Source organism: Amphibalanus amphitrite, unplaced genomic scaffold (assembly GCF_019059575.1).
Source record: "Amphibalanus amphitrite isolate SeventyFive unplaced genomic scaffold, NRLGWU_Aamphi_draft 000087F_arrow, whole genome shotgun sequence".
In the NCBI taxonomy this organism is placed as follows: Eukaryota; Metazoa; Arthropoda; class Thecostraca; order Balanomorpha; family Balanidae; genus Amphibalanus; species Amphibalanus amphitrite.
Genome location: NW_024881583.1, coordinates 226,668 through 252,756, shown reverse-complemented (window position 1 = coordinate 252,756; position 26,089 = coordinate 226,668). Strand labels below are relative to the sequence as shown.

The window sequence follows — 26,089 nt, the reverse complement described above, 5'->3', positions numbered from 1 at the left end:
CCGAGAAGGAACCACGCCGGACCGCCCCCATCCGCACTTTCCCAAAACACAAACACAACAACAAACCAAAACACAAACACAAGCAAGCAGCCAAGGCCACCGAAATGGAGAAGAATGCTTAAAAATCAAAATCTAAGTACTGTTGAGGATTAAACAGGAAGAAATCTGTTAAATATGTCTTATCTATGGCTTCATTAGTCGTACAACAATTTCAACCAGCCTCAGCTGAGTTTTTGATTATTGTCTTTCATAATTTCGTGAGCTTTAAATTTAGTTACGCCTTTCCGATTTCTGAACGCTCTGAGACAACTATGGCGCTAGCGTTCCTCGGCCTGTTCATCTATTCCGTATGCGTTTCCCGGCAATCACTTGCTTGTGCTATTCAGTCACTCATTGGTCGTGAGTGTGGCGGTCTGAAGCCTCATTGGTTCATTCCCACCTTGCCACCTAGCGTGATTTTGAAAAAGCTTGTTTGATAGCTGTATCCGAACAGCTTTGCGGAAAAAAAACGGGAAAAGGCCTTATATCTAAAGGCCAGAGGAAAAAGCGGAAAAAGCAAGGCCCTAGGGAAAAAAGTAAGGGAAAAAGCCGGAAAAGCAAGGCGGAAGCGGCGGAAAAAGCAAGAGACGCCCTTGGAGGCCTTGGAGACGCCGGTCGCGTTTTGACTCTTGTTTTGACCAGGGCCTTGGTTTTGACTTGGTTTTGACCATTCTGCGGGTCACTGCGGGTGCGCTATATTTTTGTTGTTGTTGACCGTCTCGTTTTGGTGTATGTGTGCTGTGGGGAATGTAAATAAAAATTGTTACTAGAATCTAGATTGGTATTACATTATGCGATTGTGATTATGCATCACAATCGCATAGGTAGGTAAAAGTTTGGAATTGAAATGCAGTTCTTATCAATGCAATGCCAATGCTAAATAATGAAACATTTTCCATTTCCATTCTGGTTGAAGTCATTGATATTTGTCAACACAAGCTATGCTAGTCATATTTCGTATCAATTTCAAGTTTCCTTGTTGAAAGTAGGCATACGGATTTTTTTTTCACTTTACTTAGTAGGTACTTTATCTGAATATTCCCTGAGACTGGTCTTTTGTTTCAGATACTATGGCTGCCTCACAAAAATTTTGCCTGAAGTGGAACAACTTCCAGAACAGTGTAACCTCAGTGTTTGACAGCCTGCGGCAAGATGAAGAACTGGTGGACATAACGTTGTGCTGTGAGGGGAGAAAGATAAAGGCACACAGGATGATGCTGTCAGCATGCAGTCCTTATTTCAGGGATCTCTTCAAGGTAAGATGAGGCTGTTTTCGTTGATTCTGTCAGGTGGCGAGGATCGGTAACCTTGTTTGCATCTGGTGCAATTCACTTCTTACCTTGTACTTTGCTAATAGTTGTTTGGACTTGCCTTATTAGGCTATGATTGTTCTTTATGGGTATTTTGATGATTAATTGATGACCATGTTCTCCCTGTTTCCAGGACAATCCATGCCAACACCCCCTGTTCTTCTTGAAGGACACTTCATATGTAGACATTGCAGCTGTGATAGAGTTTGTGTACAAAGGAGAAGTCAATGTGCTTCAAAGTCAGTTGGCAAGTTTCCTGAAGACAGCAGAGCTGCTCCAGGTCAAAGGACTCTCAGGGGATGAAGAGGAAGACCAGGTGTGTATTGCTTGCTGTTCTGATATTTTAACATTCTACCTACCAATGCAGTTAACAGGTGATTGTGTATTTATTTGCAAGTGTTGATGTCTTGGAGTGCATATGGTCATGTGAACGTTGAAGGAGAAGCCAATGAACTCATGGCTCATCATTACCATTGTTTGTTTTTAACTTGCTGACATAATCTGTTTAGAGAAACTATACTTCCTCTTGCAAAGCAATGCTGTTATTTCTATGGTTGTATGTTAGGCGGCACGGGCGGACATCGATAGCAGCGCCTCTATCGGTCACTAGGGAAAACTGGGCTGTAGGCGACGATATACCGGCTGAGTTGTCACACGTTGAATAGGTTTATAGCCATCCGTCTTGTGAAAAGTTGAACTTTTGCCTTTAATATTTCTACAGGCAATTTTAGAAGTGTCTTCACATGGATTACAAAACCGTTTAGATTATTGTATTCACTTCAAGCCTTCCCTATTGTTCTTGATGATGCGGGAACTATTTCTAATTAGTGTTTCTAGCTTAGTAAAAGAACATACTGTGCAAATGATGAAAAAAAGCATAAATGGCAGATTTTAAATGCAATTTTCTCTAACAATTAATGGTAAATTTTCTACATATCAAGGAAAAGGTGCATGCTAACTGATAATTTAAAGTTCTTGGGGCCAGTTGCTTTCTTCTTTTCTTACGTCGCCCCAATGGCCGTGAATACACTTGTGATAACGCCTATCGAGTTCATAATGGGGATTTCTTGTCTCTTATACATGCTATCTTGTTTCCTTCCCAGGCACCCAGGTCTCAGCCGCCGGACCGGTCCCGCTTACCGTCCGGCCCGCCGCCGCCGCCGCCGCCGGTGCGCCAGCGTCCCCGCGAGTCGGCCGAGCCGCCCGCCTCGCCGCGGCTCAAGCGGCGCCGGCTCTCGGGCTCCTCGGGCAGCCGGCCGGGCTCTCCGTCAGCGGTGAGCGCCGCCCCGCCGCCGCCAGCAGCCGCCGCGGGGCCGCGCGACCCGGCCGCGGACGTGATGGCCGGACCGCCGGGCGCCGCCCTACCGCCGCCGCCACCGCCGCCCGTGTCGGGCGCGGATTTGGCGGAGCCGCCCCCGCCGCAGCACGAGCCTCCGCCGCCGCCCCAGCCGGCTGCCGGCCGACAGGACTATGGCATCAAAGTGGAGAAAATAGACATTGCGGACGATGACGATGACGTTAGTTTAGAGGCCACGCTGGGTCAGGTGTCGACGTTTGAGGCGTCCCAGTTCGATGGGTCAGACCACTCGGCGAGCTCCCACGATATGAGCGGGCTTCTCTCCGGACTTTCCGACAGAGGTGAGTAGAATAACGACAAATATTCACTACAAAAAGAATCATCTTAATCTGCTCGATATTTTGTTGGTTTTTTTTTTCTTAAATGTGTCACTTCTGATATAAAACTGATAAAGCAGCAACGGTTGGAATGAATTTTTCCGTATCTGGCCGAATGACAAAAGTCACCCAGCCGTGTGCAGAAATTCAGCTGTTTCTTCCATAATCTCACCGGCGTTGTTTGTATTTCAGTCGGCGACGTGTTAGCTCCGTCGGCGTCGGCAGAGGACGGCTCAGCACAAGGTTAGTTCGGATCGCTTTTCTCCTTCATCGGGTGCTGTTTCATCGGATTATATTAACATTTCGTCGTGGTATGTTTACACCTCAATAGTATTAAGATCATCACCATATCTTTGCTTAAAATGCAACAGTTGCCTAGTTTTTGGTGTAATACAATTTAAAAGTCAATGCCACTTTTTATTATCGATCAAAAACTAGGTAATGCTCCACGAATTCGCCATTATAATCACGGCTATTGCTTTAGGTATGCCTTAGGCAATGTGCAATTTCACAGTTTTTTGCATGCATGAAATTTTGCATGTGAATTATAAAGATATATAAGCTACAACTTTGTAAAACCGTTGCTGGCTGACTTTCTCGCGGTTTTAAAACGAAAATAAACGTACTCTTAAACTAATTAAAATACCAGTAAAACGCCTTTTGGGCGAAGAACGAGCGAGCGAGATAGTGAGCCCTGCACGTGCGGAAGGGCGAAAGGGTACTTCCAACGGGCTTGCGCAAAGCACCCTTCTAACCGGTCGCTAGCGGTGTACCAAATTTGAACGCAATCGGCCCAGCCGTTCCTGAGATCTGGAAGCGGCATTCTGCACGTGCGCACGTGCAAACGGGGTCCAAACTGACTTTTGCACGGCACCCTACTAACCGGTCTCCAACCGTGTACCAAATTTGAGCGCAATCGGCCCAGCCGTTCTCGAGATCTGGAAGCGCCCCCTGCACGTGCGCACGTGCAGTAGCACCTTAACCGCAACACATGGGAATGCATTGCCTGGTGGGTGCCTACCTGTATGCCAAGTTTCAGCGAAATCGCCCCAGTAATTACCGAGTTATTAAATTGGGAACAAATTTGACACCTCTTATTGTTGTATTTTGCACGTGCACTGGGGGTGACCCACATGCATGGAGAGTATCCTATTTTTGGTAGAAAGGATGCAGCTACCCTATAAAAATTACCGCAAGTCAATCGCCCAAGCGGCTGCTGAGATTGAGCCTCTCAAAATCACTACTTTTGTAAATAGCTTGAACACCCTTGACTTTTCACGTGGCACGTGCCACGACGGTCACTGAGATGTATCAAAAGTAGTCAATTACGGGGTAGAAGGGATGGGGCTACCCAGCAAAAAAGACCGCAGGCCAATCGGTCCAGCGGTTGCTGAGATATATATAAGCCTCTCAAAAGCGTTACAGGCCGGGCCGGGCCGGGCCGCTCATACTGAGATTTTTCCGTTATATTGAAAAGACTCGCTTCGCTCGCTGCGCTCGCTCGCTCGTAAAAGTGATAAACGATAATTTCAGAATCTATCTTCCAATAGAATCATTTAGGGGTTTTGCTTGCCCATTGTCTGGCATTTAAACAATAGAGATTCCAGTATAGGAGCTTACCCACCAACCGATGAACAACAGCACCCGATGAAACTATCAACTTAGCGCTTATTTCCCTCAGTGTCAATTCAAATCCAGCTCGTAACGTAACGGTAACGCTACCTGTAACGTAACGGTAAATTCAGTGCACTGTGATGTTTCCTGTGTGAACATATCGCATGCCACACAATGTGCGTCGCACACACGCAAAGTGCGCCGAGACCGGCGCGACTGCCGTCGACTGCCGGCCGACCGGTGGACTGGCGGAGCGGCCGGCTGCCACTGCCGGCCGGCCGACTGCCGATCGGCCGACTGCCGATCGGTGCTGGTCGCAGGCGGCCGAGGGTCGCCCAGGCGCTGACGTGGCATAGATGCGGCCGGTGTGACCGATAGCTGGGCAGTTGTCAGTCGAGTTGTAGCGTAGCAAGGTCACCGGCCGACGGCCGCAGGCGGTTCTCTTTGGCTCGTGTCGTCTCGTACGCACAGGCTGAAAGTGGATACTTCGGGCTGCCTCAGTTGGATGCTCCATGGCTGGTGTAAGCGATTTGAGTCGCGCGAGGCTTTGAACGTGAATCTGATTCGGTAGCACGTCGGGTCGGCATTGGCGTGGGTCTTTTGCCCGCCTTTTCAACAAATGCGGCCGGTTTGGTGGCTCGCTCAGGGCCAATTTAGCAAGGAACAAGTGGAATGCGAGGCTGACTTGGGCTGACATATGTAGATGTCTTCCGAGTTCTTTTTCGGTGCCATTGTGGCGGCAATAAATTTTGAGACTTATGACCAGATGTCTGATGATGGCGGAAGGACCACTTTAGCTGTGCTAGTGCCTTTAGATGGAGGGGTATCAGATTATGCCGTTCACGGTGCAATGCATGACTTATCAGACCATTATCCCGACCGTATGTCCCGTTCCAATCCTATTCCCAGCTTGCGTCGTAGGACTGAACTAGTTTTGTGTAAAAGTGATTTGAATTTCAGCATTACTAACACACAAGAAATATTACTTTGCAAGGAATACATGGTAAGAACAAGGAATGAGAATAACAAGGAATGATGTTGAGAAAAATAATAAGAAAACATATCTGAAGTTATTTTATGTCATTTCGGTGCGACTTCTGTAACACTGAGGCAGGCACCTAGCCAGCACTGAGTCCCGGTGCCGCGGCGCCGCTGCGGCCCGGCCGGGACGCCGTTCGGCGGCGGTTCTGACGCCGCGCCGCGCCGCGTCTGTCTGTGTTGCAGACGCGGCGAGCTGGGCGCACCGGTGCGAGCAGTGCGGCGCCGCGTTCCGCCACCCGGACTCGCTGCGCTTCCACCGCGAGGTGCACCAGGGCCGCACCGCGTGTCCCGTCTGCGGCCACGTGTTCAGCCGGCGCTCCTACCTGCGCCAGCACCTGCAGCGGAAACACCCGGACCACGGCGCTCTGATGCCGCCCTAGCCCCCGTGCGGACTGGAGGTGCCCGCTGCCGGTGCCCGCTGCCGCACTAGTTCGCGTGCGAACTGCAGAGGCTCTATCGGGGGTGTGACTGGGATCCGGCAGGCTGGATCAGAATTCAGAAACCCTCAGAGCTTGGACAATGGGTTATGCTGGGCAGAGTGGTGCTAACTGTGGCTATCGGTCCAGTGAGGAGTGCAGGTTACACGGCGTTGAAGGCGTTTGTGATGCTGATGTGAAGTCGCCTTCGGGTGACAGCAGTCTACCGGCGGCGCGTGCGACTGATGTGGGGCTGCTCGGACACAGATCGTGCTCAGATGGGGCCGTCTAGGAGCGCAGCACTGACTTGGGGCGCCTCACTTTCGCCAAACGTGCTGTCTTTGTTGGGATCACAGACTCTCCGGTGATCGTCCTGTTTTCTGTCAGTCAACAAGAGTTTTTTTTAAGGTTGAAAGTGGTATTCGTTTTTATTATTAAACGGTGTTGAAAATGCGTTTTATTGTCTTTACAACTAATGTTAAACAGACATTTGGCTCATTGAAGGACATTTGAAGGACATTTGGCTCTGAAGGCAAAGATTTATCGATTGACAGGGCGGCATTGGCACTGGCCAGCAGTGACACAATATAACTGCGTGATGTTATCGTTGAACCGGCTGAATGTTGAGATTGGGCCCTAATAAAAAAGTGCAGTGATCTCCCGCGTCAAGAGGGGTGTTCACGGGCACCGCACACTGCTGCGTGCGGTGTGTGCGGTGCGTCCAGCAGGCGTGGGGGTAGGGGATGGGTAGGCGGTTCTGACGTCACGGCTGCGTGCGGTGGACGGTCCGCTGTGGCCAGTCCCGACCGGCCACAGCGATCGCTGTGTGCGGTGACGGAAGGCTGACGTAGGGACGCAGTGGGCGGAGCTTCGAGGCTGTGTGCGTTCCGACCGCACACAGGGCCCGTGAACAGCCCTAAGGTGTCTGGGGTGCATCGTCGCGGATAAAACAACGCTACAAAGAACACAAAATAAAGCACCTCGTTTCGCTTGACGTATAAACTTGGCTTCCACGTAGAGAATGCGGACGCCGGGCTGAATTGGGTAGGGGCACCGCGTTGCAAGAGGAAAAGAAGACAACACATAGCTTGTGGTGTGCGCCAATTTTGAAGGCTTCTTAGGATGTGAGACGCATGTGCTAACTTTTTCACGATTTCGACGAGCTAGTTTGGGACCATGCTGATACGCTGTCGTACGGAACAATTCTGAAGCGCTGCTGATGTACCTACGCGGCAATTCTAACGCGCTACTCATGCACGGCAATTCTGACTCGCTGCTGATGCGCGGCAATTCTGACGCTCTGCTGTTGTGCGCGGCAGGTCACGCCATGACCGCCCTGCGCTGCCCATTCTGCCACAAGAGTTTCAAGAGCCGCGACTCTCTCAGGAACCACCGGGCGCTGCACGAGGGTCGCACAGCGTGCAACATCTGTGGGAAGGTGTTCAGCACCCTCTCTAATCTATCGGAACATCGGAACATGCACAAGGGTCGGACTGGTTGTACCCTCTGTGGAAAAGTGTTCAGCACGACTGCCAATCTGGCGGAACATCGCCGCTCATTCCACGGAAGCTGGAGGCCCGGCCAGGGGCCGCCGCCTCAGTAGTCGCATCGTAGAAGCTTCTCAGGCGACGTGAACCAAATGCTGTCGGAAAGCTGAGGACGTCTTTGTTGGTAAAACCTTAATGGTGCAGAATGGCCACGTCAGAACTATGAGAAATCAGATCGGGTTCTGACATTGCTAGACAGGAAAGGGTTCCATTGTGGGATGATGGATAAGTGTAGTTCAGTCTGCCTAAGGAAGGCATGTTTCTCTCTGTACAAATGAGCGTTTTCAGCTCTTACCTTAACGCTTATTGATGCGCGCCTAGTTCATTCGTTTTTTTTTATTTTGATATCCACTCAAGTTATGGTGCTTAGTTTTGGAATGCTGAATACAGCGTGTAACGACGCAAACGCGGTTTTCTAAATACTAGTGGAACGTAATGGCTTCGCAGTCCGCTGAGTAGGGTGGCCACGAGCCCTGCGACCATTGATGTCGGGGGCGCTGTTGAGCAACGCTGGCTGTGTCGTCTGGCCTTGTGTGCGGATGCGACATGCTGCTGGTGGGTGTATGGTCGTCCTTTGGCGACGTTTGTCACTCAGAGTCTCATCCCTTGGCTCTCCCTGGCACCCATGTCTCTAGTGACGTAGGCTCTTGGGGAAGAAGAACGGCTCTATTCCAATTCTTGACGGCCTGCCGGGCAGCGGGCACGGACTCGTCGGTCTAGACGCCCGGCGGTGGAACGGTATGGGCCTTGCGCGCGGTGGCGAAGCTATCTTTGTTCTCACACATCTTCCATTTCTTCTAAATTGCCGATGGCCATCGTTCTTTTATTCTAAAACCAATACCTACAACACCTTCACTTCACAGACTCCTTTTTAGTACGAAAAAAGTGCCTTCCACGGGTCTCTTTCCTTATTTCATGCTGAATATAGCAGAGAAAATGCTGAGAAATGTGCTTTTGGACGTGGATATTGATCCTCCATGAAATTGCAATAGTGAATAGTTCGCACCCCAGTACACAAAGTTCAATTGGTGAATAGTATTCGTAGTACAGAGTACTCGTGAATGCATTCGTTCTGTGTGGCGATGTTGACGCGACGTGCGGCGGATATATGCGGAGGATTCTGACCAGTCGCAGTTCAGCTTCATTTCTGACGCGCTGCTGTGTTGCGCGGCAGGTCACGTCATTGCCGGGCTGCAGTGCTCAGTCTGCCACAAGACCTTCAAGAGTCAGAACTCTCTGAGGAACCATCGAGCTCTGCACGAGGGTCGCACAGTGTGCAACGTCTGTGGGAAGGTGTTCAGCACCCTCTCCAATCTATCGGAACATCGGCGCGTGTTCCACAGAAGCTGGAGATCCGGCGAGGAGCCGCCGCTTCCGTAACCCACAGATGAAATGCCAACCGCAAAACTTTGTGTCGGAGGCCTGGAGTTCCGCGTGGTGAGGAAAAACTCGAGTGTGCAGAACGGCCACATTAGAACGAGGATGAATTACATAGTTAGATCGGTCCCTGGCAGTGCTGGACAGGAAAATATTGGGCGCGTGGGAGGCGTTTAGAGGGCAGAGGCCGGTTACTCTGCAAATGATCACCGTATCACTCGGTGATCAAGAAATCATTCTGAGCAATTGCCTTTATACTCACTCAGGTTCAGTTAACTCAGCTTTATATCTAGGTAAAAAAATATGTGCACACCTTTTGGAAAAGCGTGTGGCGACGGCAATGCAGCCTTTTACGTTCTTGTTGAATGTACCTAATGACTCCGCAATCCGCTGAAGAGAGTGGACCTGACCACAAGCCTTGCGAGTTGCGACCATTGGTGTTCGGCGCTCCGTAAAGCAGCCCTGGACCTACTTTTAGCCTTGTGTGCGGATGTGGATTTCAAAGTCTCCATCCTGGGTCTCGTCTTATCCCTCAGCGCTTTGTAGGATTTTGTAATATATCTTGTGGGCCCAGCGAACGGTGGTGAAGTCATTTTTTCACATGTTTTCTATTTCTTCTAAATTGTCGAACCAGTCCATCACTATCAGAGAGCTGTTTGCAGCGCGAAAGGAAGCGTTTACCACAGGTTGATGTCCGTATTGCATCCTGAATAAAGCAGGGGATATACTCAGTTTTTTTTTAGATGAAGTTGATCGAGTCGGTTAAAGCGATAGTTCGGTACACAAAGTTCCCATGGCGAACGCATTCGTGTTGTATGGCAACTTTGACCGCCACGTGCGGCGAATACCTATATGCGGGGATCCTGGCCAGGCGCTGCTCTGCGACAACTTTGACGCGCTGCTATTGTGCGGCAGTTCTGACGCGCATCTGTTGTGCGCGACAGGTGACGCCATTGCCGGGCTGCGCTGCTCAGTCTGCCACAAGATCTTCAAGAACCGCGACTCTTTGAGGAAGCACCGGGCGCTGCACGAGGGCCGAACCGTTTGTGGTATTTGTGGCAAGGCGTACAGCACGCTTTCCTATCTAGCGGAACACAGGCGGATATACCACGGAGTTGGGATGGCCGACCACCGGCCACCACCCCAATAATCATCGGTACCTAAACGAAATGCTGACGATGTGAAGCATGTACTTGGTGTCGGATATTCGTGGTTGTTGCCTGTTGGGTTCGCTATAAGGGTTGCTGGCTCGGAACAGTATTGTCCAAGCGAAGACAACCAGGTCAGGTCTTCGAAATGTGAGACAGGGAAGGGTTGCCTTTTCATGGGATCGCAGTGCGCGCGGATAGCTGACCAATGACATTTTTTTTCTCCGGAATTAGTCTTCTCAATCACTGGCTATGTAATCGCATTCAAAAGTCGCCTCTATTCTTACCGTTGTTTAGTCCATTCATATTTAAATCCTTACGCACCGACATACGCTTCGAAACGTCAACAGTTTTGGCAAAGACAGTCTGGCTTATGCCCTTTTTGATAGTTAAATGAAATGTTGCGTGATTTTGTGTTGCTATCGTTTTTCGTACGAACTATGTTATCGTTCATTGCTTTTTTCTGTTGCATTGCATAGATATGTAGATGCATGCTTTGTGTTCCGTTCAATAAAAAGCTCTCTTTCTATTCAATTGGCGTGTACTTTACAATCGACCATTGCGATCCTTTGATACGCTTTCCCGAGTCCGCGCCCCGCGGTAGGCATATGAGAATTGAGATCGCGCCTGCAGATACAAACGATGAAAGGGCAAAGGCTTAAGACGTTTGACATAACTTGCTGTGCCAATCAGTGTCTGTACCGTTTCTGTTTCTTCAACAAAAGTTTACCTTTAGGTTCAATCTGAAAAATCGCCATTTCGCAAAGAAAAGTCCCAAATTTCAACAGAATGTCTCAAAATTTAGTCCAAAGTCCATCCACCAACGCTAGGTGCAATGACGAATTCTTTATTTCAGCTGTACCTTGTCAGGCTTACCTAAAAGGAATGACGCAATTACTTAATCAATGCCATTCGGCGGATGGCTCAGTTGAGCTGGGGAACGATCGGCGAGCAGTGAGGCAACACTGGTTTTCCTTCCAAAATTGGTCCTATCACCCCAGGTCTCCGCCATTCAGCCGGCCATTGAGTCATAACCCGCGCCCCGTTGGGCTCTGCCGAGCAACGCGCCCGGTTGGGGGGGGGGGCATTTTGGCCCCCCCCCCCCTAAGATCTCGAGAACCACGCAACATAGCGACAAGCGGTAAACGGCGTTGGATAGCCCCAACGGGGAACTACCTTGTGACCCAATTTTATTGACCTAGGTTAAACCGATGACGTCACAGGTCAGGTCAAAGGTCCAATTTTCACCGTTTACAGGCACTTCAAGAAATGCGTTGTAAATCGAGTAAAATGCATTTCATTGAAAATCATCGATGGGGAAATGTTCTTCAAACACATATTTTGCTATTTGAGGTCACTGATACCAGGTCAGGTCACAGAGGTCAGGTCACGGGGGGGTCACAATATGAAAGTGTCGTGTGATACATGTTTTATGGTCCATTTTACATGACAAATGCGATCATATGGGTCAGGCAGCCTTTGGGGCCAGCTTAGATCACGTTTTGGTCAAGGTCAGGTCAAGGTCAGGTCAAGGTCAGGTCAAATTAGGTCAAATTTTAAAGTTAATATTTTTGCATAAAATGGGTATCGAATCGATGCAGCTCGTCACGGGGAGTTCAATAGTGGTCTTTGTTTTGCCGTACGTGGTCTAGAATTGCTAAAAATTGAGTTCAAAAATTTGACGTCATCATTTTTGAACAGTTTTTTCGCTATAACTTGGCCAAAAAACGATATATCGATCTGAAATTTGGTATGTATATAGAAGAGCGCTGGGACTATCACATATATTCCGGTTTTTTCGAAATTCGGAAAAATTTTGGATTTTTTTTAAAGTTTTTCTAAAAAAATCAATTTTTTGAATTTTTTTTTGTCAAAAACCAAAAATTTTGAAAATCCGAGATAGCAGTTTTGTAGCGCCGCTTTTTGTCTACTAGACCATACAAAGAACTTTGAAATTGCTTGATAACTGTAGATTTGGTGATTGTTTCAAGATTGCATGTTTTTTGCTCATTTTTGCTCGAACATGACCTCAGTTTGACCTCAATAACTCCTGACCTAAGGTGACTTAAGACTTGAAATTTGGTGTGAAGGTGTCAAATTGATGCCCGGGAAGGTACTGAAAATTTGGCGGCGCTGCGCGCCGCCGTTTTCTTGCTATTCAGGAAAAACCACAGGGGGGGGGGGCCAAAATGGCCCCCCCCAACGGGGCGAGGGCTAATGCTAGGCACGCATTTGTGCTGTGTGGTGATTCTGACATGCCGTCGTACGACGAATCTTACACAATATTTGGCGATTAGTATGCTGTTTTGCGGCAATTCTGACGCGCTGCTGTTCTGCGGCAATTCTGACGCGCTGCTGTTGTGCGCGGCAGGTCACGCTATGGCCGGGCTCTGCTGCCCATTCTGCCCCAAGACCTTCAGGAGCCGCGACTCTCTGAGAAACCACCGGGCGCTGCACGAGGGTCGGACTGTCTGTACCCTCTGTGGCAAGGTGTACAGCACCCTCTCCTATCTAGCGGAGCATCGGCGCACGCACCACGGAGTTGGGATGGCCGGCCATGGGCCACCTCCCCATTAATCCTTAGGACTGCCCAAGGTGTGAGTTCCCTGAAATCGGATTCCAGGGTGATGGGAGCATGAATGGATGGCGCACATCGGTCTCGTTGGAGCGACAATTAACGTCGAGGGCGGATTAGGACAGTCAGCATAAATAAGCCTTCATAAGCGCGATAATTGAGAATGTCGTTTGGAGAGCCGAAATAATAGTCTAGATCTCTCAGCGGCAACGGCGTTGTATTCACTTCTTATTTACATACAAGCTATTCAGTTAAATATACAGCTAAAGCTTTTGTGCGTGTGCTTGAATGTTATGCTCAACCTTGTCCAGGCGTTTCCAAGCAAAGGGCGCAAATTACCGTAGCAGCCGGGGCTTCCAAAGACCTCAATAAACCCACGTTTTGAAAAATAGTTTGGTTACAACTGCCTGACTGTTTTTTCATTGTTGCACCGGTTATTGAGATCATTATGGCCCGTCAGTTTTAAAACTCGAGCTTGTTAGCGCTGTGCTCCGATTGTAACATTCCAGAGCGGGGAGAAAGGTGGGGGCGTTTCGACGTCCGCTTGAACTAGGCGCCTGGACTGCGTAGTGTGTATAGCGGCATGATGTGTACGATATGTAAAGAAAAGACTTGTGAAGCCTGTACTTCGTTCAGTTCGTTGGTCAGGTCATCAAGGGTAGCATTTTATGAGATTTTGACATCTTGGGGCTCAGCTTATGATTAGTGATATGCCTAATAAAGCTACAGCGTCGCGAGAAGTTTTTAATATCTTTACTTGTCAGGATACCTATGTGATTGTGGTCAGGCAGGCTGGTACGAAAGAATGGTGCTAAAAAGGCGGCTATGTGGAAACTTTCATCTTTTTTTCGTGGAAAAAACTAATCGTTGAAAAAAAGCATTATGTGAAACAATGACAGAATTCATCATTACGACAGCAAAACGTTTGAGATTAGATCAGCCAAGCTACCTATGAGCTATGGATATGACTCAAGATAACGTGTCAGCTTGTGGCGGCAATTAAAGTGCCATGTTGTTGCCATGAGTTTTGATATTTGATTTACATGGAAATGTATGATTGACGGATCATCAGACATTAGACGACGCGAGAGTCGTTATACCCTCTGCGCAAGGGTATGGCACCCTTTCGTATTCGTATCTAGCGGAACAGTCTCGTACCATTCTTGCGGTGCGATGCAACGGCCCAACTTATTAGTGGAAGCGTTCTGACGCGTTGCTATTGTGCGGCAATTCTGATGCGCTACCGATGTTCAGCTACGATTCTGACGCGCGTATGTTGTGCGCGGCAGGTCACGTCATGGCCGGGCTGCGCTGCTCAGTCTGCCAGAAGACTTTCAAGAGTCGCGACTCGCTGCGTCACCACCGGGCGCTGCACGAGGGTCGGACGGTCTGTGTCCCTTGTGGCAGGGCGTTCAGCACTCTTTCCAATCTGTCGGAGCATCGACGCACTTTCCACGGAATGAGGAGACCCGGCCCGGCGCCGCCGTCTTAGTAATCGGACTAGACATGTGATGGAGGAGCTTGCAATGTCTTCATCTGATCAGCACTGTATTGTTCGGAACTCCAACTCCTGCGACCCCACTGGATTAGCTGCCAGCATGTTTTTTTTTCTTGAAGATATTTACACCGCCTGCAGTTTGGTTGCAAACGGCCTTTGGCTGGACTTCCAAACAGCTCAGTATGCCAATCGAAGGGTATTCAAATGTTCGGGACGAATTACGCGTTTAAATCACTCCGGTGAAGCGATTCTGGTAGGGATAAAGATTATGATTCAGATGATTTAGACGTGATGGAGCTGGGAAGGACCACAGCGGAATGAAGAACGTTCAATGCCGTTGTGATTTTGTGCTTTGGCTAACGAATATGTTGAGGCATGGGCGCAGTAATTGTGGAGTATGGAAATGTGAGAATCGGTATAGGTGTAAGCCACCCTGCGCGATTTGTGCAGGAGAACCTTTAACAGCCCAGAATGTGTTTTGTAATTAGGACTGTAGCGCCATTTGTAAAAGACCGGTTTGGGACGCTCGTCAGCAATGGCTTTAATAAAAAGCGTTGAAAAGTCTACTGTCTGTCAGTCTGTCTATTGTCTACTAATTACATCGAAGAAACAAATTGTTAATCCTTAATTTGCTATATGTCAGCCTCTCGAATAGATAAGACCGCCTCTTACGGGTCATCTTATTACATAAACGAGTGCGTGTTCTTCGCACATATCTGCAACATTTGTAGCCCATATCAGCCGTGGAGACGAGGCACAGCTCCACTATCAGGCTGCGGTTGTTGCAGCGACAGCGCCACTGTCGACACCTCGCCAGTAGTGTTATTGCTCTCAGTGACGTGCGCTACCGTCCTGGCGCAGACTACTGCTAGCATGATCGATGGGTATCGTAGAGTTCAGCATTTCGGACGTTCGGGTGGTATGAGGCGCTTCGGATTCCCTTCGGCCCTCATGCCAATCCATAAGCGGTAGTCAACAAACACGTCAAAGAAAGCGTTGAACTTGTGTCGAACTTGACATTCGTTCCATGCGCATTGAGAGGCGAACTGCAGGAATTGAAATGGTGAACTCTGAACGCTAATGTTTTCATAAGCCTACGATGGTAACGTTAAAATCGTTACCGAAATAACCTCACTCGCAGGTTTTCGGTCGGTGATCAAATATGAGCTGATCTAGTTGAATAACATGGCGTATCAAACAACATGGTAGTATATGACTGGCGCAGATTCATAGCCGTGATATCTCATGCCAATCCTGACGCTCCGGATGTGCGGGGCGAACGTGGCGCGCGATGACCCACTACAATTCTGACGCGCATCTGTGTTGCGCGGCAGGTCACGTCATGGCCGGGCTGCGCTGCTCTATCTGCCAGAAGACCTTCAAGAGTCGCGACTCGTTCCGTCACCACCGGGCGCTGCACGAGGGTCGGACGATCTGTGCCCTCTGTGGCAGGGTGTTCAGCACGCTGACGAATCTGTACCATCACCAGCGGAAACAACATGGCGGACCACCGGACAGCGCCCCTCCTCCTCCTCCCTCGCTGTCCTGAACCGCCTCAGGCTTGGGCAAAGCCAGGGAAGTTTCATGGACACCTGGAGGCTGAGGTTCCTCACGAAGGTGCTCTTAATGATGACTGTCGCGGCCCAGGGCTCTGAAGGGTCAGCCGTAGCCCGTGCTGTTCCATGATTGTGGACTGCTTGGAACTTTAGGCGTAGTCGAGGTGATTTGAGCGGGAGAGTGTTTCGTTCTGGGGGGGGGGGGGATGTGATGCCCGCACACTGCACAGCGTGCTTCCTTGGTGTTCAATGGGCTTGTTTTGGTTGACGGACTGACTATGTTTGTGCTTAATGTGGGGAGTCGAGGGAGCAGGGCTCTTGCAAGTCCATCCGGTTTGCGTCATACGTTCGGTACATCCTCGTAACTTCAGCCTAGAATATTTTTGAGCCTTTATTTACGTACAAATATGTATATTGAAGCTGTCAGCGGCCAGCGCTGCTTTTAGCGTACTTTTTGTGCTGCTTCATTCTTCCTCATTCGTAGTTCTTGATCTCCGAATACATGAGAACAAAAGCGACGCATTTGTTTCCGAAGATAAACCACCTCATAGGCTCTTGCCAGCTAGGCACCGATACCTAACTAAGGAAGCGATTACCTTTGTATTTCATTATCCTGCACACTGACCTGCTGCCGCATAAGTGCGTGTGCGTGAATGAAAGTAAAGATTGGCAACAAACCCCACAAAGAAAGTACAGTTCTGTGCCTGTGCCTGGTGATTGGTTCGAGGCCCAACAAGTCGATCTTGGCATATGAACAGATGACGTGTCATCTTACCTTTCGTCAGGTGAACAGCGGACGTGGTAATGCGTGGTTGGTTATATCATCGTGTTATTAGTTATATCATCGAGTCGACTGATGTCCTCTGTTACCTTGGGTTAGGTATTGGTTAGTCGATGAAACTGGTCCTGTGTCGTTTTGGCTTAGTTTCTTCGTCCACTTGCACGAGCTGTGCTAAAACCAAATGGAACTTACTCTACGCATCTCCATAATGCACAGTTCTGCAAAACTTGTATAGTTAAGGCATCAGCATATGCGCTATTCGTCTTGCTGTATCTGCGGGAATTTGTTCGTGACTAGCCGACAGCTGTTGTTTGGAATGCTCGATTCCGATACGCTAGTGATATGCGCCGATTTTGATGCGCTACTGGAGTGTAGTGCGGCAGTTCTGCCGTGCTGCTGTTCTGCGGTAATTCTGACGCGCTGCTGTTGTGCGCGGCAGGTCACGCCATGGCCGGGCTCTGCTGCCCATTCTGCCCCAAGACCTTCAGGAGCCGCGACTCTCTGAGGAATCACCGGGCGCTGCACGAGGGCCGGACTGTCTGCTCCCTATGTGGCCGGGTGTTCAGCACGCTGACGAATCTGGCGCAGCACCGTCGAACTGTGCACGGCATGCGACCGCCGCCTGCCGCCAGTTCACTGCAGCCGCACATGGGCGCCGTCCCGCTGCCGCCGTCGGCGCCGCAGGCATTCCTGACTCATCATCATCCGCATCCGCCGCCCATGTAGAGGTGCGATGTGCAGCCAGGGTGGAGATTGAAGCAAAAATGCGGTATCATGCGCTTGAGCTACTCAGTCGAGTGCATTGGAAGTGGCGTCAGCTGTCCAGCTGAGATACGGTCGAGCAGTTTAGCGATGTTACCACCACCGGTGTTCTTATTCCTCCTCTACCTCATCAGCCACTGAGTGACACTTAAGAGTCAGAAGTGTGTCAGATGTTTTGAAACACTTTTGAGCGCGTCCCCGGCGCCGAGTGTCACTCCGACTGCAGCGCCATCTACCGGCGGCCCGGCTGACCGGAGTTCTCCCTTCTGCCGGTAGGCGGCGCTGCGCTCGGAGGCTGGATGACGCGCGGGTCGGCAGCGCGCGGTTTTCCGTGCGCCCTGTGCGGCAAGACGTATGCGCTGCGCACCTCACTGACGCACCACATGGGCCTGCACCGTGGCGAGACGCGCTGTCCCGTCTGCCAGAAAGTGTTCTCCCGAAAGGGTCACATGCTCAATCACCTGCGCGCAGCGCATCAAATCACGTGAGACCTGCAGCGGGCCTAGCGCGGAAGCACGTAACCCGCCGGTGGGACCGGTGCTCTTGGATAGTGACCGTCAGGTGATGCTCCACTTACGGCCAGAGATATGGCGTCGAATGTCGACGACGGACGTAACCGTGGACGAGCCGATATTGTTTTGGCCAGTCTACCAGTGTGTTGTGAACATAGGTGGGCACGATCCGTTCCTCCGTTCCTCCGTTCCGGAACGCCGTTACAATTTTTAGGAACGGAGGAACGGACTCGTTACATTTTAAAAAGGGCAACGGACCAAGTAACTTCCGTTACATTGGTTGTTCGTTCCTCCGTTACACTTTACAGTTTAGTCCGTTCCCTCGTTCCTCCGTTACTTTTCGTTGTCCGAGCGGGTTGATCTTTCAGCTAACCCACAGACATTAATGCAGCAGCGGAATAGTGGATTATTGAGCAGCCCTGACTTGACGAAGGAAGATGGCCTCAGTGTACTGGCCTTCCGAAATGAGCCGGCGTTGCAGTTTGTGTTCGCAAAGTTCAACACGGGCGTCCCTTCAAGCGCCTCAGTAGAGCGCATGTTCTCAATGGGAAAAGATGTGCTACGTGCAAAAAGGGCTACCCTTTCAAAAAGTGGCAGCGGAACATCTTCAATTTCTTTCCATGCAACGCACATAGGGCTAATGTTAAAATGCCAAAATCAAAGGGAAGCACGGTGCACCGGTGTCCCTCCGTTCCACCGCCTATGCTCTCAGATGCCAACCCGGAAGGTCTAGTGTTCGTGAAGGGCAACCGGCATCTGGCCGGGGACAAGTGATGCGCATCAGTACCACCAGACGTTCCAACTTCCAAGGTTTAGTGCCCAATCAGTGCCCGCTGTCTTGGTAGATTTGGTGGGCATTCCGCTTTCTCGGTATGTTTAGTTTGTGTCAGAATGGTCTAAAAAATGTTTGAAATACACAACATTTTAACGTTTTTTTTTTATTTTGCTGTAACGGAGTAACGGACTAATGAACTTCCGTTACATTATATGCAGAGGAACGGAGGAACGAGTAACGGAAGTCACGTTTTGAAGGAACGGAGGAACGAGTAACGAAGTTACAATTTTGGGGAACGATGCCCACCTATGGTTGTGAATTGTGATTCTGAACGTATTACCTAATCTTGTATGAGTTAAGCGCGCGACACAGTCAGAAGAATAAGTTGTTATGCCTGTAAACTAAGTCGAGAGAAATATACATTGTCGTGATCAAGCTCGGCCCTGTAGTGTGAGTGGATGTCCAACTGACAGGCACAGTTCCGACATCGTCACTTCCACAAACAATCCACTTCGCCACCACCACGGCCAGCGCCGCCGCCAGCACCACCACCGCCACGGCCACCGCCACCGCCAGCGCCGCCGCTCACGCCAGCCTCTCCGTTGCAGGGCACGGAGCTCTGGCGGCACTGGCGGCGGTGGCGGCGGCGGCCGGCGGTGCGCGCGGCGCCTCCCCGCAGCCTCAGTTTGCCTGTCACGTGTGCGGGCGCACGTTCACGAACCGCTCGTCTCTGAGCCACCACCGTACCGTGCACCGCGGGCAGACGACGTGCGCGCTCTGCGGCCGCACCCTGTCCAGGATGGGCGAACTGAGGCGACACATGCGGGTCATGCACGGTTACCCGGCGGGGGAGTCGGGAGAGGGGACCGTGAGGAAGGGCCACGCGGCCGAGGAGGGCGCAGAGATGGCGTCAGCGGAAAAGTTTGCTTTCTAGTCAACGAGAGAGCGACAACAATCGGCTCAACCGAGCTACCGTCGAATGCAATAATGTGACTCCCCATCGGGGACATGAACGTTTATTGTCTCATGTAATAATGGTTTGTATGGATTCGGACTAGGCGAAAGCGGAGATACTAAAAAGACCAACAGAATTAGATGAGGTAGCGGTTAATTCTGAAAACCTATCAGAAAGGAAATAGGCAGGACGGTGCGTTTGAAGATGGCGATTGCCATTTCCGGGATGAAGGGCGCCATCGCGACGTGACGGATTAATCCTTGACATGTGTCAGGATGACATCTGCTTAGAATGGGAATACAGGCCGTATAATGAAGATAATTTGATTCATTAGACTTCCGATTCGATTTCATTTGCGTGAAGAAGTTAACTGTATGACTTGTTTCGATAACAAGAAGAGTTATGTTTTGTGCCAGTTTCAGTATTTGCTCCGTTGCGCTGCTGCGCTTTTTGTGCTCTTACCCTTAGCAAGCCCCTCGTATATAGCCAAGGCATGCCACTTAAGACAAGTTCTTTATAGCGTTTATCGGGATATATCATGACAATTGACAGCGCGTTTCGATTTGCGAGGAAATACACCTTTATGTAAAGTTGCTTCATGCTTGTATATTTGGTGATTAGTTCATAGTTGCATGGACGCTGCATTTTTTTACTGACGTTGATATTGAGTGATCGTCGAGTTCCGAGAGCAGTTTGCAACACAGCTGTGTGTCCTTCCTCTCGCAGTTGAGCCGTCCCGCTCTCCGCGACTTTCCCCTGCCTCTCCGCTCCGCGCCGCTCCGGCCACTCCGGCCGCGCTGACATGACCTACACTGTACAGCTGGCTGTGTGTAGGTATAGCTGAAAGTCGAAGTCTCGCTGCAAGCCGTCTCGCTCTCCGCCTCTCTCCGGCCCGGCCGAACTGACGCGCCGTCTGCCGCCCGTTGCAGGCGTGGCTTATCTCTCGGACGCACCAGCGGCGGCACCTTACTCGGCGTACCGGCGCGCCGTCAGTACCGGACACGTCGGCGCCAGGCCCGGCTCCCCGTCCGGCTTCTTTGTGTGCACAGAGCCCGGCTGCGGCATGCGGCTCCGCAGCCAGCCGCGACTGAGCGAGCACCGCTCCTGGCACCGCGGCGAGACCACGTGCCACGTGTGCGGCCGACGCTTCAGCAGCAAGCACAGCATGTGGAAGCACGCGGCGCACAAGCACGGCTCGCTGATGCCGCCGACTGCTGCGACCAGGCGGTTCGGTGCCGGTGTCGGCGTCATTACTGGTGTTCAGGGTGGCTGCGGTGGGCCGTTCAGGCCCGACTCGGAGGCTGGCGACGCAGTGCCGTCGAGCGTGTCCGAGCCACCGCCATCCGAGTGACGGCGGAGCTGGGGTAGAGGAGCCAGTGCGCGGTGGATGAAGCGATACAGTTAGCTGGGGTAGAGGAGCCAGTGCGCGGTGGATGAAGCGATACAGTTAGCTGGGGCAGAGAAGCCAGTACGCAGTGGATGAAGCGATACAATTAGCTGGGGTAGATAGTCAGTGCGCGGCGGATGAAGCGATACAGTCAGTTGGGGTAGAGAAGCCAGTGGGCCGTGGAGGAAGTAGTAGTGTCACAACCTCTGACCGGTACGCTGTCATTGGCGTATCGACTCCTCAGTGTACAAAACGGCAAATGAGGGCCAGATCGCCTCCAGCAACGGCAGCGTGGGAAGGTGTATGATGGCTTAGCGTCTGTGTCCCAGCGATGGCTGATTGGGGTGGAGAGTTTGCGATTGGGCTGGCCGATCGCACTGCCAAGGCATATTATCTCGGTGGTCAGACAGGTCGTATTGGCGGTATTTCGCTTCGCCAAAGGTGAAGTCATGGTCGTTTGATTTTACCCAATTGCATATCAATAAGTGGTGAAATGGTACGCGTGGCATACCCTGTAGGAATTATTTTGGTACGGATCATGAGTGACATTGAGTGAACTACTTGCCAACCATTTAACCTCCATAATTTCCTGATCAGTGATCACGACTTTTGAACCTTTTTATACGTAACAGCGTAATGCCAAATGTCGTGTGTGGTAGCCACATTAGCATTTTATCCGGAGCTTTGTCGCCTTTTTTTCTTTCCCTGCTTGACGTGTTGTACATTATTTGGCTGAAGTAAATTGGCTCCTTGAATCAGGGTGATGCTTACGATTCGCCATCTTCCTCGTCGTTATTGCTTGGTAGATGTATTACATGCCAATCACATTTGTTTACCTTATTATGAGGCATGTCCAGTTTCGTAGCGAATAAAAACAAAAAAAAAAACAAAAAACTCTGTTTTTTATATCCGTGAAGTTCAGTGACGGAACGACATTTATGAACACTCCTGAAAAATTATAAAACACACTTATGCCAAAGTCCAACAGTAGAGCGGTACTCAGCCACCCATTGACGAACCGCCCTGACTCGGTGAGTGATGCCGTGGCGCGCTGGTCTTTTGCAGACCCGGTCTCGGACCACCAGCGGACCGCGGGCTCGGACGTCGGCTTCCTGTGCCCGATCGCCGGCTGCGGACTGCGGCTGCGCAGTCAGCCGCGGCTCAGCGAGCACCTGTCCTGGCACCGCGGCGAGACAAAGTGTCCCGTCTGCGGCCTGCGCCTCTCCTCAAAGACCAAGCTGCGCAACCACCTGCCGCGCCACGGACCGGCCGGCGACGGATGGATACTTTAGCCGGCACCCGGGACCCTGGAACGGACCTTGTCGGAGCCGGAACAATGAACATGGCTGTTTTGAGCTGTGAACTGGAGCAGCTGGTCTAAGCCGGGACCAAGCTGGGCTAAAACAGGACGTTGCGTCGGGACCTGGGTGCTCTGAGAAGGAACCTGACTGGTCTGAGCAGAAATGCGGCTGGTGTGAGGCGGAACCTGACTAGTGTGAGACGGAACCTGCCTCGGAGGTTGCCGCACCAGACGGCCGGCTGGTGTGAGCCGGAAGTGAGCGGGATCCTGGGGCATGGGTGTCTGTATTGAAACGACAAATTGCCCGGAGGTTACCGGCACGAACTTTGCTCGGTCGAGTGTCGATTCGAGCTAACATCAGCAAGGGAGGGAGAGCCTCAGGGCAGCGGTGAGCTGGCGCCGGTGTCGCATACGACGCATACCTACCTACAATCAGCATACGGCAATACGCTGATGAGAGATGCATATCGTTGATTGAATGGGCATTGAATGTTGTGGGACCTATTGGAATGGCCCCAGCCAGTGCCTCGGTCGTCTATTCGCAAAGGCTGGCTCGTGACGTCACAACGAATCGGGGGCGGATTGGTCCACCGGGCGAGGGGACAAGGCGACAACATTACAAGCAAATGCTGGGGCCGACAGGTGAATGCATTAATCACTCAAGGTTATACTTTATGTTGATCGCTGATGATTCTTTTTTATGGTTTAGTGGAGGCCTCGAGTTTTTTTGTGTGTGATAATGTTGTTGGAATGTATTGAAACTAAGTTGTTAAATAAAACAACTGTTCAAAAATGTATTTTAAATCAATGTAAAGCAGTAAAGGCGTGCGCCCCGCTCTCGGAAACGTTACGTGTCCGTACAAAACTGCGTTTGTAGATACTGACGCGATAAATTGACCGATTAGATAGCGAAATATAGAGCTCTTGTTTGCTGTTTCCGTATGCACGACACCGACCATCCTAAGAAGTGGAGAGCCCGCAAAGCAAAGAAGGGAAAGAATGGTGAGCATTTGCAATGGCTCAGGGATCGACTGAGTTTAGTCAATGATGGAAAGCGTATTCTAGTCTTCATGAATTAATTGGCAATGGTGTGTCGCCGGTAAACAAGTTATTTTACGATGCGCTTTTAAGTATTTTGTCAAAGTCTAGGTAGTAGATATGCCTTCATGAGCGATTAGTAACTCCTATAAACTAGTGAACAGTGCAAGCATAGGTACCTAAATGCTGTCGCCTGTCGCATTCACTTTTTACATGAATCAGGTGCTGTCGAGCTCGAGTACCTACCAATGATATTACCGAATTTCTGAATGCCTAATTATCGAATGAAAAGTTAACTCGTCTGGTCCCCACTCTCCAGAAAGTCCTCAATGTCACTCGCCGTGTCATGTGTCCTCTCCTACTGGCTCACGAATGATTGACATCCGCTGCTACGTAAATCACTCCTCCTAAGTAGATTTAACTTCCCAAGCCGCTCAAAAGTCATCTGCTTTCCTCTGTTATAGTTATCAGCAATGACCACTATCCTTCCAATGTCAGCTGCGTGCCTATACTGTCCAGTGATGTAGGGGAGAGTGGGGCAAAGCGGCCACCCTAACGCTTCTCACGATGCCAACGCTTGATTTTTAAACTGGGAAAGATTCTTTCTATACCAATGTGATCCCTATTGAGTTGCCTTTTATTTCAACTGCGTTTTATTTCCAAAGGCGTTCATATATGAAAGACATTGACAAAACTGTAAACCTATGCATATTGGCCACTTTGCCCCATACCCTGGGGCAAAGCGGCCACCGGCGTCTTCTCGATTCCCGATATGAGAAACAAAATAGTTGCCTCGTGTACGACTAGGGTATTTGATGGTGACAAGGTTAAGCGAGGATGGATGTTTGCTTTATTATCTTCCACCTGTAGGTAAACAAAGAAAGGATTTTCATAAAAATAAACATTTAATTGCATTATTTGGTAACTCATGCAACTGAAAAGTGGCCAAGATGAATGCATGACGACACATTTGAATATAAATAATGTTTTTTATCCAGATGGAAGCAACTTATGGCCAATTGGGGGTGGCCACTTTGCCCCGGCCACTTTGCCCCGCGCATACCGTCCGAGACAAAAATATTCCAGCTTAGCTATAAGTGGGGTAAAAACATTAAAATTGGTAGAATACATGTACGATAACCATGCAATGCATGGACAAGAACGCTTATAAAAATTCCAAACGGTTATGGAATAACATAACATTTAAAAATTGTAAACATAGTTGGTAACCTGGCAAGAAATGCTTTTCCGTGTTTCACAGAACAATGGTGATGGGCCTGAAACCCCGGTCTGGCTCCTTCGAACGACCGTGAAGAGAAGTATAATTGGAAACCATAAATTGGAACTGACACCAGCTATGAAGGGCTAAAACGATGGGTGGCCGCTTTGCCCCGGGTGGCCGCTTTGCCCCACTCTCCCCTATCTGCCCCCGCCTCGGCTGCTGTCTGCAGTGGGCCTGAGCCGCCGGCTACCGCTGTGTTCCCAGGTGGCGGCGGCTACCCGTGCCAGCTATGCGGCGAGACCTTCCGCACACAGTCCAAGCTATCGCACCACCGCGCCTGGCACCGCGGCGAAACCATCTGCCACGTATGCCAGCGCGTGTTCGCGCGCACGGACATCCTCAGGAACCACCTGCGCACGGCGCACGGTGTGACCATGCCATCCCGGCGGCCGAGAGCCGCCGCGCTGCTGGCGACTCCGAGCGCTGCGGCAGTGGACCTACAGACACCGGGAGGACACCATAGCCGCAGAGACGCCCCGTGGACGGGCAGCGCGCCCACCGACTGGTGAAGGCTGGAGTCGGCGCGGACGGCAGACATAGCTGGTGGTGACGGGAGTGCGGGAGGGGTTAGCAATGGTGACATGGTGCTCTGAAATGGTGATAGTGGTGACTGATGGTGCGCTGGTGGTGCGCTGGTAGTGGTGTTGGTGATAAGGGATCGCGGCCGGTGGGATGGGTGTGCGGGACGGTGTTATGGGATTCGGGGACTAGCGTTATAGGGGTACAGTATTGCCATGGGCCTTACACTGATAAGCTGTGTAAGAGTACAAAGGCAATAGCGTGATTTTAACAGGTGGGGATAAAACTACTTATGAGTCTCATCTATGAGTGGACTATCAATGTGTGGACAGTGTTTTCTGGAGGCATGGCATCTTTGCTCGATAGGGGTTTTCATGATTGGTGTCATACGATAGATAATCAAACGGCAGTTCAATGTATCACGCTCAATAAACTGCACTGAATGATACGGGGGATTACGGACGCTGTGTTAAACGTTTGTTCTGGGGACTGGAAAATACATTGATAAAAATCAAATTTGTTTATGGATCGTTACCAAAGCGTTCCACGAAGACGCGTCAAGAAGTGTGCATTTTTTAGCACCTTCGAGCTAACCGCCAGGCTATATCCGTCTGGTCGTCTGGTCTCCCTACCTGGCAGTCGAGTTACCGGTCCCACTGTGCACTCACCGATCTGCGACCGTTCACGCTCGCCCCCTGTCGGCAGATACCAGCCACCTGCTGAGGTGTGATCAGTGCGGGCTCGCGTTCCCCAGCGCACCGCGACTGAGCGAGCACCGCGCCTGGCACCGCGGTGAGACCATTTGCCACGTCTGTGGCCGCGTCTTCAGCCGGATCGACCACATGCGTCGCCACATGCGCACCCGCCACCAGGTGGTGCTGCCGTCCCGCCGCTAGGGCGGCGCCACCGTCAACTACCGCAGGTAGGATCCAAGTGGATGTCTCTGTGGGCAATGATCGGCAGTGGGACGTCGCGTTCAAGGA

At 50.7% G+C, this 26,089-nt stretch overlaps 1 protein-coding gene across 17 annotated transcripts; it reads left to right on the top strand.

Annotated features, from left to right (window-relative positions):
- The first annotated feature begins 355 nt into the window (after positions 1–355).
- On the top strand, positions 356–26,089 carry LOC122379908 (protein bric-a-brac 2-like). 17 transcript variants are annotated; one of them, XR_006256252.1, is made up of 7 exons: positions 586–727; positions 1,105–1,295; positions 1,483–1,665; positions 2,453–2,987; positions 3,216–3,266; positions 17,615–17,995; positions 18,937–19,060. XR_006256252.1 is itself a non-coding variant. In XM_043362537.1 (7 exons), the coding sequence occupies exons 1-6, from the start codon at positions 845–847 to the stop codon at positions 17,300–17,302; spliced, it is 1,266 nt and encodes a 421-aa protein (XP_043218472.1). In that variant the 5' UTR covers positions 756–844; the 3' UTR covers positions 17,303–17,304; positions 17,615–17,754. The 17 variants fall into 17 exon arrangements, 15 of the variants coding, with proteins under 15 accessions (XP_043218469.1, XP_043218468.1, XP_043218470.1 ...); XR_006256250.1 differs by lacking the exon at positions 586–727 and adding an exon at positions 756–863; XM_043362537.1 differs by lacking the exons at positions 586–727; positions 18,937–19,060 and adding exons at positions 756–863; positions 17,016–17,304 and having other exon boundaries at positions 17,615–17,754.

Bases quoted from the DNA above. Each gene is read 5' to 3' on its own strand.
- LOC122379908 (XM_043362532.1), top strand. The intron at 1,666-2,452 runs GTGTGTATTGCT...TTTCCTTCCCAG, and splicing joins GGGATGAAGAGGAAGACCAG to GCACCCAGGTCTCAGCCGCC. The intron at 3,267-20,509 runs GTTAGTTCGGAT...CGCCCGTTGCAG, and splicing joins AGAGGACGGCTCAGCACAAG to GCGTGGCTTATCTCTCGGAC.